The 16,903-nt window shown below is 45.4% G+C and overlaps 1 protein-coding gene across 5 annotated transcripts in view; it reads right to left on the bottom strand.

The window, feature by feature from the left end:
• Positions 1-16,903, bottom strand: part of LOC109885904 (T-lymphoma invasion and metastasis-inducing protein 1) — a 202,976-nt gene that overhangs the window by 124,915 nt on the left and 61,158 nt on the right. For 3 of the 5 annotated variants that reach the window (XM_031791258.1, XM_031791260.1, XM_031791259.1), the window contains exons 2-4: positions 5,880-6,014; positions 4,980-5,656; positions 4,183-4,564 (exon numbers count right to left, since the gene is read on the bottom strand). In XM_031791258.1, coding sequence (XP_031647118.1) covers positions 4,183-4,564; positions 4,980-5,647 — 1,050 coding nt within the window. In that variant the 5' untranslated portion in view covers positions 5,648-5,656; positions 5,880-6,014. Of the gene's footprint in view, positions 1-4,182; positions 4,565-4,901; positions 4,926-4,979; positions 5,657-5,879; positions 6,015-16,903 lie in introns of those variants that run through there. The other 2 variants (XM_031791261.1, XM_031791262.1) reach the window with 2 other exon arrangements.

The following is a 16,903-nucleotide window of genomic DNA, read 5'->3' as shown; positions in this document are numbered from 1 at the left end:
CAAACACCAAATTGAGAGACTGCATGCAGGATTCCGCAAAAATATCCTCCGTGTACAACGTAGAACACCAAATAATGCATGCAGAGCAGAACTAGGCCGATACCCACTAATTATTCAAATCCAGAAAAGAGACGTTAAATTCTTCCCAAACCTTCCATAACAAAGCCATCACCTACAGAGAGATGAACCTGGAGAAGAATCCCCTAAGCAAGCTGGTCCTGGGGCTCTGTTCACAAACACAAACACACCCTACAGAGCCCCAGGACTGCAGCACAATTAGACCCAACCAAATCATGAGAAAACAAAAAGATAATTACTTGACACATTGGAAAGAATTAACAAAAAACAGAGCAATCTAGAATGCTATTTGGCCCTAAACAGAGAGGACACAGTGGCAGAATACCTGACCCCTGTGACTGACCCAAACTTAAGGAAAGATTTGACTATGTACAGACTCCGTGAGCATAGCCTTGCCATTGAGAAAGGCCGCCGTAGGCAGGCATGGCTCTCAAGAGAAGACAGGAAGACATGTGCTCACTGCCCACAAAATGAGGTGGAAACTGAGCTGCACTTCCTAACCTCCTGCCCAATGTATGACCATATTAGAGATCCACAAAGAATTCGAAAACAAATCCAATTTTGATAAACTCCCATATCTACTGGGTCAAATACCACAGTGTGCCATCACAGCAGCAAGATGTGTGACCTGTTGCCACAAGAAAAGGGCAACCAGTGAAGAACAAACACCATTGTAAATACAACCCATATTTATGCTTATTTATTTTCCCTTTAACCATTTGTACATTGTTACAACACTGTATATATATATATATATATATATATATAATGTGACATTTGTAATGTCTTTATTGTTTTGAAATTTCTGTATGTGTAATGTTTACTGTTAATTTTGATTGTTTATTTCACTTTTGTATATTATCTACCTCCCTTGCTTTGGCAATGTTAACACATGTTTCCCATGCCAATAAAGCGAGAGAGAGAGAGCGCGAGAGAGAGCGCGAGAGAGCGAGAGAGAGAGGAGAGAGAGCGAGAGAGCGAGAGAGCGAGAGAGAAACAGAGTGAGAAAGAGAGAAACAGAGTGAGAGAGAGAGAAACAGAGTGAGAAACAGAGTGAGAGAGAGAGAGAGAGAAACAGAGTGAGAGAGAGAGAAACAGAGTGAGAGAGAGAAACAGAGTGAGAGAGAGAGAAATAGAGACCTGACCTGGGAGGGAGCGACGTAGGTCTGAGTTGCTGACCTCTTGCTAGTGCTGCTAGTGCTAACACTGTCTGTCAGACACACAGATACACACACACACACAGACAGACAGACACGTCGATTCTCTCACAAACACACACTCATATAAAGACACGCATCGATACACACACTCATATAAAAGACACGCACATGCATCGATTCACACACACACAGTGCTTACAAACAAACATTCTCAAACACAAACACACAGATACATATGAGACACAGAACAACAGATGTAAGAAAACCAAATTGTCTATTTAAAATAAAAATAAAAAGCTACGGTGAAATTCAAACTCCAAATGCTTTTCATTTGAAAACTGGAGTTGGAATTTGGTTTACGTTCTGAATCGACTGAACCCCAAAACTGGAGTTGGAATTTGGTTTACGTTCTGAATCGACTGAACCCCAAAACTGGAGTTGGAATTTGGTTTACGTTCTGAATCGACTGAACCCCAAAACTGGAGTTGGAATTTGGTTTACGTTCTGAATCGACTGAACCCCAAAACTGGAGTTGGAATTTGGTTTACGTTCTGAATCGACTGAACCCCAAAACTGGAGTTGGAATTTGGTTTACGTTCTGAATCGACTGAACCCCAAAACTGGAGTTGGAATTTGGTTTACGTTCTGAATCGACTGAACCCCAAAACTGGAGTTGGAATTTGGTTTACGTTCTGAATCGACTGAACCCCAAAACTGGAGTTGGAATTTGGTTTACGTTCTGAATCGACTGAACCCCAAAACTGGAGTTGGAATTTGGTTTACGTTCTGAATCGACTGAACCCCAAAACTGGAGTTGGAATTTGGTTTACGTTCTGAATCGACTGAACCCCAAAACTGGAGTTGGAATTTGGTTTACGTTCTGAATCGACTGAACCCCAAAACTGATAGTGTACAATCCTACCTGTATGCTCTGTGCTATAGGACCATAATATGAACAGTAATACCGATATGTGGTCCCGTGTGTATTATAGACAGTATCCTACCTGTATGCTCTGTGCTATAGGACCATAATATGAACAGTAATACCGATATGTGGTCCCGTGTGTATTATAGACAGTATCCTACCTGTATGCTCTGTGCTATAGGACCATAATATGAACAGTAATACCGATATGTGGTCCCGTGTGTATTATAGACAGTATCCTACCTGTATGCTCTGTGCTATAGGACCATAATATGAACAGTAATACCGATATGTGGTCCCGTGTGTATTATAGACAGTATCCTACCTGTATGCTCTGTGCTATAGGACCATAATATGAACAGTAATACCGATATGTGGTCCCGTGTGTATTATAGACAGTATCCTACCTGTATGCTCTGTGCTATAGGACCATAATATGAACAGTAATACCGATATGTGGTCCCGTGTGTATTATAGACAGTATCCTACCTGTATGCTCTGTGCTATAGGACCATAATATGAACAGTAATACCGATATGTGGTCCCGTGTGTATTATAGACAGTATCCTACCTGTATGCTCTGTGCTATAGGACCATAATATGAACAGTAATACCGATATGTGGTCCCGTGTGTATTATAGACAGTATCCTACCTGTATGCTCTGTGCTATAGGACCATAATATGAACAGTAATACCGATATGTGGTCCCGTGTGTATTATAGACAGTATCCTACCTGTATGCTCTGTGCTATAGGACCATAATATGAACAGTAATACCGATATGTGGTCCCGTGTGTATTATAGACAATATCCTACCTGTATGCTCTGTGCTATAGGACCATAATATGAACAGTAATACCGATATGTGGTCCCGTGTGTATTATAGACAGTATCCTACCTGTATGCTCTGTGCTATAGGACCATAATATGAACAGTAATACCGATATGTGGTCCCGTGTGTATTATAGACAGTATCCTACCTGTATGCTCTGTGCTATAGGACCATAATATGAACAGTAATACCGATATGTGGTCCCGTGTGTATTATAGACAGTATCCTACCTGTATGCTCTGTGCTATAGGACCATAATATGAACAGTAATACCGATATGTGGTCCCGTGTGTATTATAGACAGTATCCTACCTGTATGCTCTGTGCTATAGGACCATAATATGAACAGTAATACCGATATGTGGTCCCGTGTGTATTATAGACAGTATCCTACCTGTATGCTCTGTGCTATAGGACCATAATATGAACAGTAATACCGATATGTGGTCCCGTGTGTATTATAGACAGTATCCTACCTGTATGCTCTGTGCTATAGGACCATAATATGAACAGTAATACCGATATGTGGTCCCGTGTGTATTATAGACAGTATCCTACCTGTATGCTCTGTGCTATAGGACCATAATATGAACAGTAATACCGATATGTGGTCCCGTGTGTATTATAGACAGTATATACAGTGACTAGTGAAAGTCCACAAGAACATTGCACAGACTTCACATTTCACTGCCTTAAAATGAAATATTTAATATTTTATTATTTATAATTATAGTATAAGTAAAAGAAAGTTAGAACGAATTAATTAAAATAATTTTGTGTGAATCATTTTTGAAGATTCTACCAACTTTACACAACTCTTAGGGTATCATATATCCATTGTTTCTGTCAAAATTACTCAAGCTCAGAAATTCTGTTTGGAAACAATGGATATATGATACCCTAAGAGTTGTGTAAAGTTGGTAGAATCTTCAAAAATGATTCACAGCTATAATGTCAGCCAAAGGGTGCTTCCTCCCAGTATGGACTCTGGGAGGAGTCCATACTGGGAGTATTTCTTAGTCATTTAGAAAATGTTCTTTAACTTTGAAAATGTGGAGCAGGTTGTGTAGATCATTCTGGGATTGTTTTATAATGTAATCTCTTTTTCAGATGACATTTTAAGGCAGCAAAAATTTGAAGACTGTGCAAGGGGTGTGTAGTCTTTCACGAGCGACTGTAATCCTACCTGTATGGTCTGTGCTCTGCGGCCCTGCATGGTGTTACAGGAGGCAGCCTGGTGATTGGTCAGGCCCTCAGACAGGCAGTGTGAGCGTCGGCAGGGCAGAGTGTACGCTCCGTACGAGTTCCCATCCTCCTCCGACGGAGACAGCATCTTATCGTCCTCTCCCTCCCGGGCTTCGCGGTTAGCGTCATGGTGCCACTTAGCATAGCGTGCCACGGGCCGGCGAGTTGGGGTCTTCTGACCTCCATACAGCTGATCCAGGGAGTTGGCCCTGCCAGCAGCGTCCATACCCTCCAGACCCTCTGGGGACACGAGCCCCAGCAGGCCTTCACAATCAGGGAAGTCCCTGTCGTCTGCCTCCTCTGTGTCGATGATCTCCTCTGTGCTGAAAAAGAGAGAGAATACTTGATTAATCCACACAGATGGAACATTTTGATTTGAACTGACAAACCTTCAGTTGCCTTGTTTCTTTACATTTACATGTTAGTCATTTAGCACATCCAGAGAGACTTGCAGTTAGCACATTCATCTTAAGGTAGCTGGGTGAGACAACCACATATCACAGTCTAGTGTGGTGTTCCTGGCTGAGGTTCGACTTCTCTAACCTGGTGAGGTTTTCCCGGCTGAGTTCTGACTTCTCTAACCTGGTGAGGTTTTCCCGGCTGAGTTCTGACTTCTCTAACCTGGTGAGGTTTTCCCGGCTGAGTTCTGACTTCTCTAACCTGGTGAGGTGTTCCTGGCTGAGGTCTGACTACTCTAACCTGGTGAGGTGTTCCTGGCTGAGGTTTGATTTCTCTAACCTGGTGAGGTGTTCCCGGCTGAGGCCTGACTTCTCTAACCTGGTGAGGTGTTCCTGGCTGAGGTCTGACAGACTGAACTCCAGACTGTGTTCTCTCCACATGTCGGCTGATTTGGACCTCTTCTTCTTAAAGCTGACTCCCTCCCGGGGTTCCCGGGGTTCCCGGGGTCCGTCTCTGGTCTTCTGGAGGTAGGTCCCCTCCCCAGTGTTATTGTACAGGCCTAGACCTCTGTCCTGGGGGCACTGCGGTCTAGTCCCTGGTGTTGCTGCGTCTAACTGGGGCCCTACAGATGGGTTGTCCAGTTGGGGCCCTACAGATGGGTTGTCTAGGTGGGTATGGAAGGAGATGGGCCGGAGGTTCATGGCCATACGGTCCACCCAAATAGGGGAGAAGTCTGACAGGACATTGGTCTGGTTGAAGGGCTCCAGTGCGTGATCCGCTAAGGACTGTGGGATACTAGGGGTGCTGCTGGAACGCGTGGAGGTCTCAGAGTTACGGTGTTCTACTTTGCCCTGAGTGGCGTGGCGGTTGTGGGTGCAGCGGGTGGAACCGGAGCTGGACTGGTGCTTGGAGATGCGAAGGGAACGAGACATGTGTTTGCGGGACAGGTAGCCATGTTGGGTGCCGTAGAAGGCATGGTCGCCGTTCTGGCTCTCCACGTTGCCCATGGTTACAGTCTGAAACAGGAAACGCAGGTAACATCACAGATAAACAACTAATGATGTTATACAGAGATAGAACAATGTGTATTAAAACCACACCATTTTAAAATCATAGAGAATCCACAAAAGTAACACACTATTGCCCTGGATAAAATAACATAATTATTTATTATAAAAATTACAATTATAAAAATGTTTTTACTCACTAACAAATTGGATCATGTATTAATTAACCAACCTGCAGTCCGTCGTTGACATCACTGGCATGTTGAGTTTCACCATCAGGCTGTCTATCCAATCACAGAGAGAGAGAGAGAGAGAGAGAGAGAGAGAGAGAGAGAGAAAATGGTAGATGGCGTTGTACACCAGAGATCTGGAGGAGAGAGGAAACAGAAACCCTGGTCAGTCATCACAGCAGAACTAAATAATGCCGAGGTTTTCCAACGCTGCACACGGTTACAGTAGTCTTTCTGGAGGAACAACAACTGTACGAAAATGTCTGCTGGGAATCAATTGCAGACATTTTGTTGTGAAAGTTACACATATTTAAATTTCCCCCAAAAATCAGTGAATATGGCAGTGACTGGGAAGAGACATAAATGAGGTTGTGAGAATAATGACCAATGGTCAGCTAACGGTTTCACTGCGACCTGATTAGAGTTTCACTAAGACCCGATAGAGTTTCACTAAGACCTGATAGAGTTTCACTATGACCTGATTAGAGTCTCACTGTGACCTGATAGAGTTATACTACGACCTGATAGAGTTTCACTATGACCTGATAGAGTTTCACTACGACCTGATAGAGTTATACTACGACCTGATAGAGTTTCACTGCGACCTGATAGTTATACTACGACCTGATAGTTATACTGCGACCTGATAAGAGTTTCACTGCGACCACATTATACTGTTACTACTTGTACTGGTTTTACTGGGCTATGACATATGTTGAAGTGTGGTTGCCACTGGTTACAACAACACCTAATAAAACTGTAGGAAGTGTCACAAACAAATCTGAAACATTGTACCCCACACACACACACACACACACACACACACACACACACAGAGAGAGAAAAAATATATATATAATAATCTACAACATTAGTTCTTTACACAGGGATGCTCTGTGGATAAGATAACCCTTATTGACTAGAAACGGATTAAGTTGACGGTATCAATCTGTCCTCTATTAGACCAGGGTTCAATAGCTCTGTTCAGGGTCACTCTGTGACCAGCAGAGAGAGAGAGAGAGAGATTGGTCACAACAGATCCTTTTTTAACAGCCTGGTCAAGCCTAGAGCTGGCCTGAGGGATAACGGAGAAAACCTGGGATTCGAAAAACTACCAAGCGGTCACCGCCGCCACTTGTTTTGGTAAATAGATGAAGGATGAAGCTAGACAAATGTAACCACTGTCTAGTTCATAAACAGAGCTATGGATGCAAGGATTCATCCAAATTGATGTACCAATCACGGAGGGTAGGACCAAAGCTAACATGCAGCAGAGAGGGAGAGAGACCGAGAGAAAGAGACCCAAGAGAGACAGAGTGAGAGACAGAGAGAGCGAGACAGAAAGAGAGACAGTGACCCGAGAGAGACAGAGTGAGAGAGAGAGAGAGACAGAGAGAGAGACCCAAGAGAGTGGGAGAGAGACCGAGAGACAGTGACCGAGAGACAGTGACCTGAGAGAGACAGAGAGAGCGAGCGAGAGAGAGAGTGAGAGAGCGAGCGAGCGAGAGTGAGCGAAAGAGAGAGAAACAGACCGAGAGAGACAGAGAGTGAAAGACAGAGAGAGTGAGAGAGAGACAGACCGAGAGAGACAGACCGAGAGAGACAGACCGAGAGAGACAGACCGAGAGAGACAGACCGAGAGAGACAGACCGAGAGAGACAGACCGAGAGAGACAGACCGAGAGAGACAGACCGAGAGAGACAGACAGATCGAGAGAGAGACAGAGTGAGAGAGAGAGACAGAGTGAGAGAGAGAGACAGAGTGAGAGAGAGAGAGAGACAGAGAGAGAGACCCAAGAGAGTGGGAGAGAGACCGAGAGACAGTGACCGAGAGACAGTGACCTGAGAGAGACAGAGAGAGCGAGCGAGAGAGAGAGTGAGAGAGCGAGCGAGAGAGACAGACCGAGAGAGACAGACCGAGAGAGACAGACCGAGAGAGACAGACCGAGAGAGACAGACCGAGAGAGACAGACCGAGAGAGACAGACCGAGAGAGACAGACCGAGAGAGACAGACCGAGAGAGACAGACAGATCGAGAGAGAGACAGAGAGTGAGAGAGAGTGAGAGAGACAGAGAGAGTGAGAGACAGAGAGAGTGAGAGACAGACCGAGAGAGACAGATCCACAAAGAATTCGAAAACAAATCCAATTTTGAAAAACTCCCATATCTACTGGGTGAAATTCCACAGTGTGCCATCACAGCAGCAAGATTTGTGACCTGTTGCCACGAGAAAAGGGCAACCAGTGAAGAACAAACACCATTGTAAATACAACCCATATTTATGCTTATTTATTTTATCTTGTGTCCTTTAACCATTTGTACATTGTTAGAACACTGTATATATATATATAATATGACATTTGTAATGTCTTTACTGTTTTGAAACTTCTGTATGTGTAATGTTTACTGTTAATTTTTGTTGTTTTTCACTTTATATATTCACTTTGTATGTTGTCTACCTCACTTGCTTTGGCAATGTTAACACATGTTTCCCATGCCAATAAAGCCCTTGAATAGAATTGAATTGAGAGACAGACCGAGAGAGACAGAGAGAGTGAGAGACAGACCGAGAGAGACAGAGAGAGTGAGAGACAGACCGAGAGAGACAGAGAGTGAGAGACAGACCGAGAGAGACAGAGAGTGAGAGACAGACCGAGAGAGACAGACCGAGAGAGACAGACCGAGAGAGACAGACCGAGAGAGACAGACCGAGAGAGACAGACCGAGAGAGACAGACCGAGAGAGACAGACCGAGAGAGACAGACCGAGAGAGACAGACCGAGAGAGAGACCGAGAGAGACAGACCGAGAGAGAGACCGAGAGAGACAGACCGAGAGAGAGAGAGACAGACCGAGAGAGACAGACCGAGAGAGACAGACCGAGAGAGCGAGAGACAGACCGAGAGAGACAGACCGAGAGAGACAGACCGAGAGAGACAGACCGAGAGGGACAGACCGAGAGAGACAGACCGAGAGAGACAGACCGAGAGAGACAGACCGAGAGAGACAGACCGAGAGAGACAGACCGAGAGAGACAGACCGAGAGAGACAGACCGAGAGACAGACCGAGAGAGACAGACCGAGAGAGAGAGAGAGAGAGACAGACCGAGAGAGACAAACCGAGAGAGACAGACCGAGAGAGACAGACCGAGAGAGACAGACCGAGAGAGACAGACCGAGAGAGACAGACCGAGAGAGACAGACCGAGAGAGACAGACCGAGAGAGACAGACCGAGAGAGACAGACCGAGAGAGACAGACCAAGAGAGACAGACCGAGAGAGAGTGAGACAGACCGAGAGAGACAGACCGAGAGAGAGAGAGAGACAGACCGAGAGAGACAGACCGAGAGAGAGAGAGAGACAGACCGAGAGAGACAGACCGAGAGAGAGAGAGAGACAGACCGAGAGAGGAGACAGACCGAGAGAGAGAGACAGACCGAGAGAGACAGACAGACCGAGAGAGAGAGACAGACCGAGAGAGACAGACCGAGAGAGAGAGAGACAGACCGAGAGAGAGAGACAGACCGAGAGAGAGAGACAGACCGAGAGAGAGAGAGACAGACCGAGAGAGAGAGAGACAGACCGAGAGAGAGACAGACCGAGAGAGAGACAGACCGAGAGAGAGACAGACCGAGAGAGAGACAGACCGAGAGAGAGACCGAGAGAGACAGACCGAGAGAGAGAGAGAGACAGACCGAGAGAGACAGACCGAGAGAGAGAGAGAGACAGACCGAGAGAGAGCGAGAGAGTGAGAGAGACCGAGAGAGAGAGAGAGACAGACCGAGAGAGACAGACCGAGAGAGACAGACCGAGAGAGACAGACCGAGAGAGACAGACCGAGAGAGACAGACCGAGAGAGAGAGACCGAGAGAGAGAGACCGAGAGAGAGAGACCGAGAGAGAGAGACCGAGAGAGAGAGAGACAGACCGAGAGAGACAGAGAGAGTGAGAGAGGTAGAATCGTACAGGGGGAGAGCTAGTTGGAGCAAAACTAGCATAACACAGAAGTGGTTTCCAATGCTGCCGTGTCTCCTCTGACTCCTCCCATCACACCACTTCACAACAGATCTCTGGCACTGACAGGGGAGAGGAAGTCATCCACTCAGCTCGTCTCTCAATGAGCAGCAGGCATTCAGTCAGCGTGTAAAGTGGAGGACAAGAAAGAGGAGGAGATGATTAAATGGAAGAGAGGAAAGACAGAGGAGGGAAAAGATGGAGGACAGAGCACATACATCCTGAGCATGCCTGGGTTAGTTAGAGATGGAGGACAGAGCACATACATCCTGAGCATGCCTGGGTTAGTTAGAGATGGAGCAAGCTGAGCAGCACCAGCTCCTCTGTGTTGGTTGTAGTTTCTATGGCAAGAAGCTAGGAGGAGGGAAGGAGAGAGGGGGTACATGGAGAAAGGAGAGAAGTTGCCAGTCAGTCAATTAATCAGCCAGCCAGCTAGTCAGTCATAAAGATACTAGTCCATTAGCCACACTGATGGAACAGAGAAGGAAACAACAAAGATGATGCTTTCCCGCTGATGTTCACTCTTTCATTCACCTCTTTTAGGACAGACCCTTTAGGGAGGAATTGTCTTTGAATGTAGCCAGGACAGAGGAGAGTGATCCCTGTCTTTTACTGTACCGTAGTACTCTCTCTCTCACACACACACACACACACACACACACACACACACTGCTGCACTCAAGCTGACGGTGAAGAGGGATGGTTACATAAAGGTTGGAGCTGACCCTGTTTGTCTGTGCTCTCCTTCCCTTCCTGTCTCTCTCTCCTTGACCCCTACCTCTCCTCCACCCCACCTCTCTCTCTCCTTGACCCCTACCGCTCACCCTCTCTCCTTCCCCCATACCTCTCTCTCCTTCCCCCTACCTCTCCTTCCCTTCCTGTCTCTCTCTCCTTGACCCGTACCGCTCACCCTCTCTCCTTCCCCCATAACCCTCTCTCCTTCCCTCCCTACCTCTCCCCTTCCCCCTACCTCTTTCCTTCCCTACCTACCTACCTCCTTACCTCTCTCCTTCCCCCCTACCTCTCCCCTTCCCCCTACCTCTTTCCTTCCCTACCTACCTACCTCCTTACCTCTCTCCTTCCCCCATGCCTCTCCTTCCCCCTACCTCTTTCCTTCCCTACCTACCTACCTCCTTACCTACCTACCTACCTCCTTACCTCTCTCCTTCCCCCCTACCTCTTTCCTACCCTACCTACCTCCTTACCTCTCTCCTTCCCCCCTACCTAACTCTCCTTCCCCCTACCTAACGATACCACGTTTATCATCACGATACTCACTACCAAAACGATACCACATTTAGCATCACGATACTCACTACCAAAACGATACCACATTTAGCATCAAGATACTCACTACCAAAACGATACCACGTTTATCACGATACTCACTACCAAAACGATACCACATTTAGCATCACGATACTCACTACCAAAACGATACCACGTTTATCACGATACTCACTACCAAAACGATACCACATTTAGCATCACGATACTCACTACCAAAACGATACCACATTTAGCATCACGATACTCACTACCAAAACGATACCACATTTAGCATCACGATACTCACTACCAAAATGATACCACGTTTATCACGATACTCACTACCAAAATGATACCACGTTTATCACGATACTCACTACCAAAACGATACCATGTTTATCACGATACTCACTACCAAAACGATACCGCGTTTATCATCACGAAGGCATTCATTTTATAATACCTGAAGGCATTCAACTGAAATGTGTCTTCCCCATTTAACCCAACCCCTCTGAATCAGGGAGGTGCAGGGGGGGGGGGACACCGGGAGGCCCCCACACAATTAATTTGACTTTGTTTTTATCAATCTAACTACATTAAAAAAAAGTATTATTTTCAATGAAAACATTTCTCTTAACTGACTTAAGAGAAATGCTGAAGTTTTAGGAATAAGGCCTGTTTTTCTATTGAAGCCAGAAGGAGGCTCGTATCAGCTACATTTATGCCTTTACTAGACTATGGGGATATGTGAATGCTTCCACTCAGTGTTTGAGATCAATTGACATCATTTACCAAGGCACTTTGAGATTTATTTTAAACTGCAAAACCCTTACGCACCACTGCACTTTGTATACCAGGGTTGGCTGGTCTTCTCTAGTCTATCGTAGGCTCAGTCACTGGTATACTTTTACTAACAATGCCATTTTGGGTATACTACCTTTTTATTTGTGCGTTTTTATTGTTCAGAGATGTGGTGGGTCGTCTCTTCGTTCGCTGGACTTTATCCTGCTAACTGTTCCAAATGTCCGAACTGAATTTGGTAAAAGGGCTTTTATGTCCTCTGCGTCATCGACTTGGAACGCCTTATAAAATACTTTTAAAGTGGAAGAACTTGTCCCGATTGGTGTCTTTAAATCCCTGATGAAGGATTTTGAGGCTGATTCCATTGACCTGTCAATATTTTTTTAATTAGCCATTTTAGAATTTTGTTATACTCTAATTCTGCTAACTTTTCATGTCTGTAACTTTTCATATTATCCGTCTGTAATTGTCTAAGGACTTGGTGCTGTCTATCTTGTCCAGGGCGCTCTTGAAAAAAATATTTAAAATCCCAAAATGAGCCCTTCCTGGTTAAATAAAGATTCAATTTTTTTATTTTTTTTTAAATATAAGTAAATGAAGATGTAGCCCAGACTGCCTATTCACAATACAAGTGGATGGGGATATTCAAGAGGAGTGTGTACCATGCATTGAGCCTGTTTACAGATTTCATGTGGAAATCAATCCCTTCCATTTGAGACTGATTTTAATGTACCGATGAACAACATTTGAAGTATTTATTTTTATTTATTTTTATTTTACCTTTATTTAACCAGGTAGGCTAGTTGAGAACACCTTTATTTAACCAGGTAGGCTAGTTGAGAACACCTTTATTTAGCCAGGTAGGCTAGTTGAGAACACCTTTATTTAACCAGGTAGGCAAGTTGAGAACACCTTTATTTAACCAGGTAGGCTAGTTGAGAACACCTTTATTTAACCAGGTAGGCTAGTTGAGAACACCTTTATTTAACCAGGTAAGCTAGTTGAGAACACCTTTATTTAACCAGGTAAGCTAGTTGAGAACACCTTTATTTAACCAGGTAGGCTAGTTGAGAACACCTTTATTTAACCAGGTAGGCTAGTTGAGAACACCTTTATTTAACCAGGTAGGCAAGTTGAGAACACCTTTATTTAACCAGGTAGGCAAGTTGAGAACACCTTTATTTAACCTGGTAGGCTAGTTGAGAACACCTTTATTTAACCAGGTAGGCAAGTTGAGAACACCTTTATTTAACCAGGTAGGCAAGTTGAGAACACCTTTATTTAACCAGGTAGGCTAGTTGAGAACACCTTTATTTAACCAGGTAGGCAAGTTGAGAACACCTTTATTTAACCAGGTAGGCAAGTTGAGAACACCTTTATTTAACCAGGTAGGCAAGTTGAGAACACCTTTATTTAACCAGGTAGGCTAGTTGAGAACACCTTTATTTAACCAGGTAGGCAAGTTGAGAACACCTTTATTTAACCAGGTAGGCTAGTTGAGAACACCTTTATTTAACCAGGTAGGCTAGTTGAGAACACCTTTATTTAACCAGGTAGGCTAGTTGAGAACACCTTTATTTAACCAGGTAGGCTAGTTGAGAACACCTTTATTTAACCTGGTAGGCTAGTTGAGAACACCTTTATTTAACCAGGTAGGCTAGTTGAGAACACCTTTATTTAACCAGGTAGGCTAGTTGAGAACACCTTTATTTAACCAGGTAGGCTAGTTGAGAACACCTTTATTTAACCAGGTAGGCAAGTTGAGAACACCTTTATTTAACCAGGTAGGCAAGTTGAGAACACCTTTATTTAACCAGGTAGGCAAGTTGAGAACAAGTTCTCATTTACAATTGCGACCTGGCCAAGATAAAGCAAAGCAGTTCGACAGATAAAACGACACAGAGTTACACATGGAGTAAAAACAAACATACAGTCAATAATGCAGTATAAACAAGTCTATATACAATGTGAGCAAATGAGGTGAGAAGGGAGGTAAAGGCAAAAAAGGCCATGATGGCAAAGTAAATACAATATAGCAAGTAAAATACTGGAATGGTAGTTTTGCAATGGAAGAATGTGCAAAGTAGAAATAAAAAATAATGGGGTGCAAAGGAGCAAAATAAATAAATTAATTAAAATTAAATACAGTTGGGAAAGAGGTAGTTGTTTGGGCTAAATTATAGGTGGGCTATGTACAGGTGCAGTAATCTGTGAGCTGCTCTGACAGTTGGTGCTTAAAGCTAGTGAGGGAGATAAGTGTTTCCAGTTTCAGAGATTTTTGTAGTTCGTTCCAGTCGTTGGCAGCAGAGAACTGGAAGGAGAGGCGGCCAAAGAAAGAATTGGTTTTGGGGGTGACTAGAGAGATATACCTGCTGGAGCGTGTGCTACAGGTGGGAGATGCTATGGTGACCAGCGAGCTGAGATAAGGGGGGACTTTACCTAGCAGGGTCTTGTATCAAGTATCAAATCTCTTATTTTATAAAACGATGTGTATTGTACCTTTCAATCCACTAATGACGTAGTTCATGGCGAGGCACGCACTCAGTCGAGTTCGGTTGAGGAAAAGACGTGTCATGGCGGCGAGGGGGGGTGTTTCTTTGGATGTGATGGTGAGAAGATTAAGAGTTATTCACTCTGGATACACACACACTCTCTCTCCTTGACCCCTACCGCTCATCCTCTCTCCTTCTCCCTACCTCTCCTTCCCTTCCTGTCTCTCTCTCCTTGACCCCTACCTCTCACCCTCTCTCCTTCCCCCCCACCTCTCTCTCTCCTTGACCCCTACCGCTCATCCTCTCTCCTTCTCCCTACCTCTCCTTCCCTTCATGTCTCTCTCTCTCCTTCCCCCATACCCCTCTCTCCTTCCCCCATACCCCTCCTTCCCTTCCTGTCTCTCTCTCCTTGACCCCTACCGCTCATCCTCTCTCCTTCTCCCTACCTCTCCTTCCCTTCATGTCTCTCTCTCTCCTTCCCCCATACCCCTCTCTCCTTCCCCCATACCCCTCCTTCCCTTCCTGTCTCTCTCTCCTTGACCCCTACCTCTCACCCTCTCTCCTTCCCCCCCACCTCTCTCTCTCCTTGACCCCTACCGCTCATCCTGTCTCCTTCTCCCTACCTCTCCTTCCCTTCCTGTCTCTCTCTCTCTCTCTCCTTCCCCCATACCCCTCTCTCCAGAGGCTAGTGCAAATGCCATTGCACTAGCCTCTGAATTCAGTGAGGAGCCCGGCCAGGCTTGCACAATGTTGGCAGAGAGAGAGAGACCCAGCAGTAAGACAGACAGCCTGGGTGTTTCCAGGCTTCTGCTCACCCCCCCCCCACCCACTGGGACAATAGACTCTGTATTTCAGTTCACTACAGATTTCCAAGCTCATTGTTTTAGTGTGTGTCATCGTGTGTGTGTGTGTGTGTGTGTGTGTGTGTGTAGATTAAGTCCCATAGCTTTAGACAACAGTAAATCCTTTGAAATGGATCCTTGTGAGAACGTACAGTTATGAATATAACTACTGTTCCCTGAAGGAGGGAACGAGGTATAACGCACTATGGGGAGTCAACGACCAATCATATTCACCTGAACACACTATGGGGAGTCAACGACCAATCATAGTCACCTGAACACACTATGGGGAGTCAACGACCAATCATATTCACCTGAAGGAGGGAACGAGGTATAACGCACTATGGGGAGTCAACGACCAATCATATTCACCTGAACACACTATGGGGAGTCAACGACCAATCATAGTCACCTGAACACACTATGGGGAGTCAACGACCAATCATATTCACCTGAAGGAGGGAACGAGGTATAACGCACTATGGGGAGTCAACGACCAATCATATTCACCTGAACACACTATGGGGAGTCAACGACCAATAGGGAGGGACTGCGTCCCCCTCTGCCTGTTGATGTACGCCACCACTGTCCTGTTGTGGGACCTTACCAACACATTAGAAGGAAATGGCTCAGACCCAGCAAACCAGTCAGTAGCTGGCCCGGTCTGATGTCCTCTGATTGGAGAGTTTTCAGAGTGTCAGAGCCAATCACGGAGGGTATAGCATCCCTGGAATCCGGACTCTGAACACAGCCAGAGAATCCGGAATGAGCCTAACTCGGCGGAGATGACACCCCTATCAACTCAGACCTCCGCTGCTGCCAGCAGTCTCAAATCTCACAAACTCAGCAGGACTCCCAATGGAGGTTGAACCCAGCCGGAGACAATGGGTCACACAAACTGGGTTCGAACCAAGGCCTCCTGAGCGTGTTTCCACCTTAAGCGACAGGACAGAAGTCATGAGTATCTGTAACTTTTATTGGGAAACCCCATTGCCCTAGCCTACGGTCAGAGGTTCAAACTCAACCGGTTAGCCAGTTGTGTAGCATTGGCTACACAAGCAGAGCAGAAAGTAGTGGGTTTTTAACAAGCCGAAGACCAAAAACTCACAACACCTAGTAAAGACGAGTACTCTCTCCCCACTAACAGACACCTAAGACGGCGCCGAATCTCATAGCCTTCGTGTGCTTGAAAAGTGTGTGTGTGTGTGTGTGTGTGTGTGTGTGTGAGGGGGGGAGGGAGGGAGGGAGGAAAAAGGGGAGAGAAAGCTTCTAAAATGACTGCTAGATTAGATTGTGTGTGTGTGTTAAAAGCTGCAGGGTAGAGAGTGCGTTAGCAGCATACTCCTACTATGAATAAATGAAGGAGGAGAGACAGTAGAGTAGAGAACCATGTTTCAGCTCTCTCTGTCAAATTACAGCGGTCAGTGTTTCCTGGACAAGTCTCAAAGAGCTTTCCACACCTGGAATGTGCCCATTTATCCTTTAAAGAAAATTCTTCAAGCTCTGTCAAATTGTTTGTTGATCATTGCTAGACGACCATTTTCAGGTCTCGCCGTAGATTTTCAAGTAGATTTAAGTCAAAACTGTAACTCTGCCTCTTAGGAACGTTTA

Source organism: Oncorhynchus kisutch, linkage group LG15, assembly GCF_002021735.2.
Source record: "Oncorhynchus kisutch isolate 150728-3 linkage group LG15, Okis_V2, whole genome shotgun sequence".
NCBI lineage: Eukaryota > Metazoa > Chordata > Actinopteri > Salmoniformes > Salmonidae > Oncorhynchus > Oncorhynchus kisutch.
Note: the sequence above shows the minus strand (reverse complement) of the source record. Positions and strands in the feature narration are given on the sequence as shown.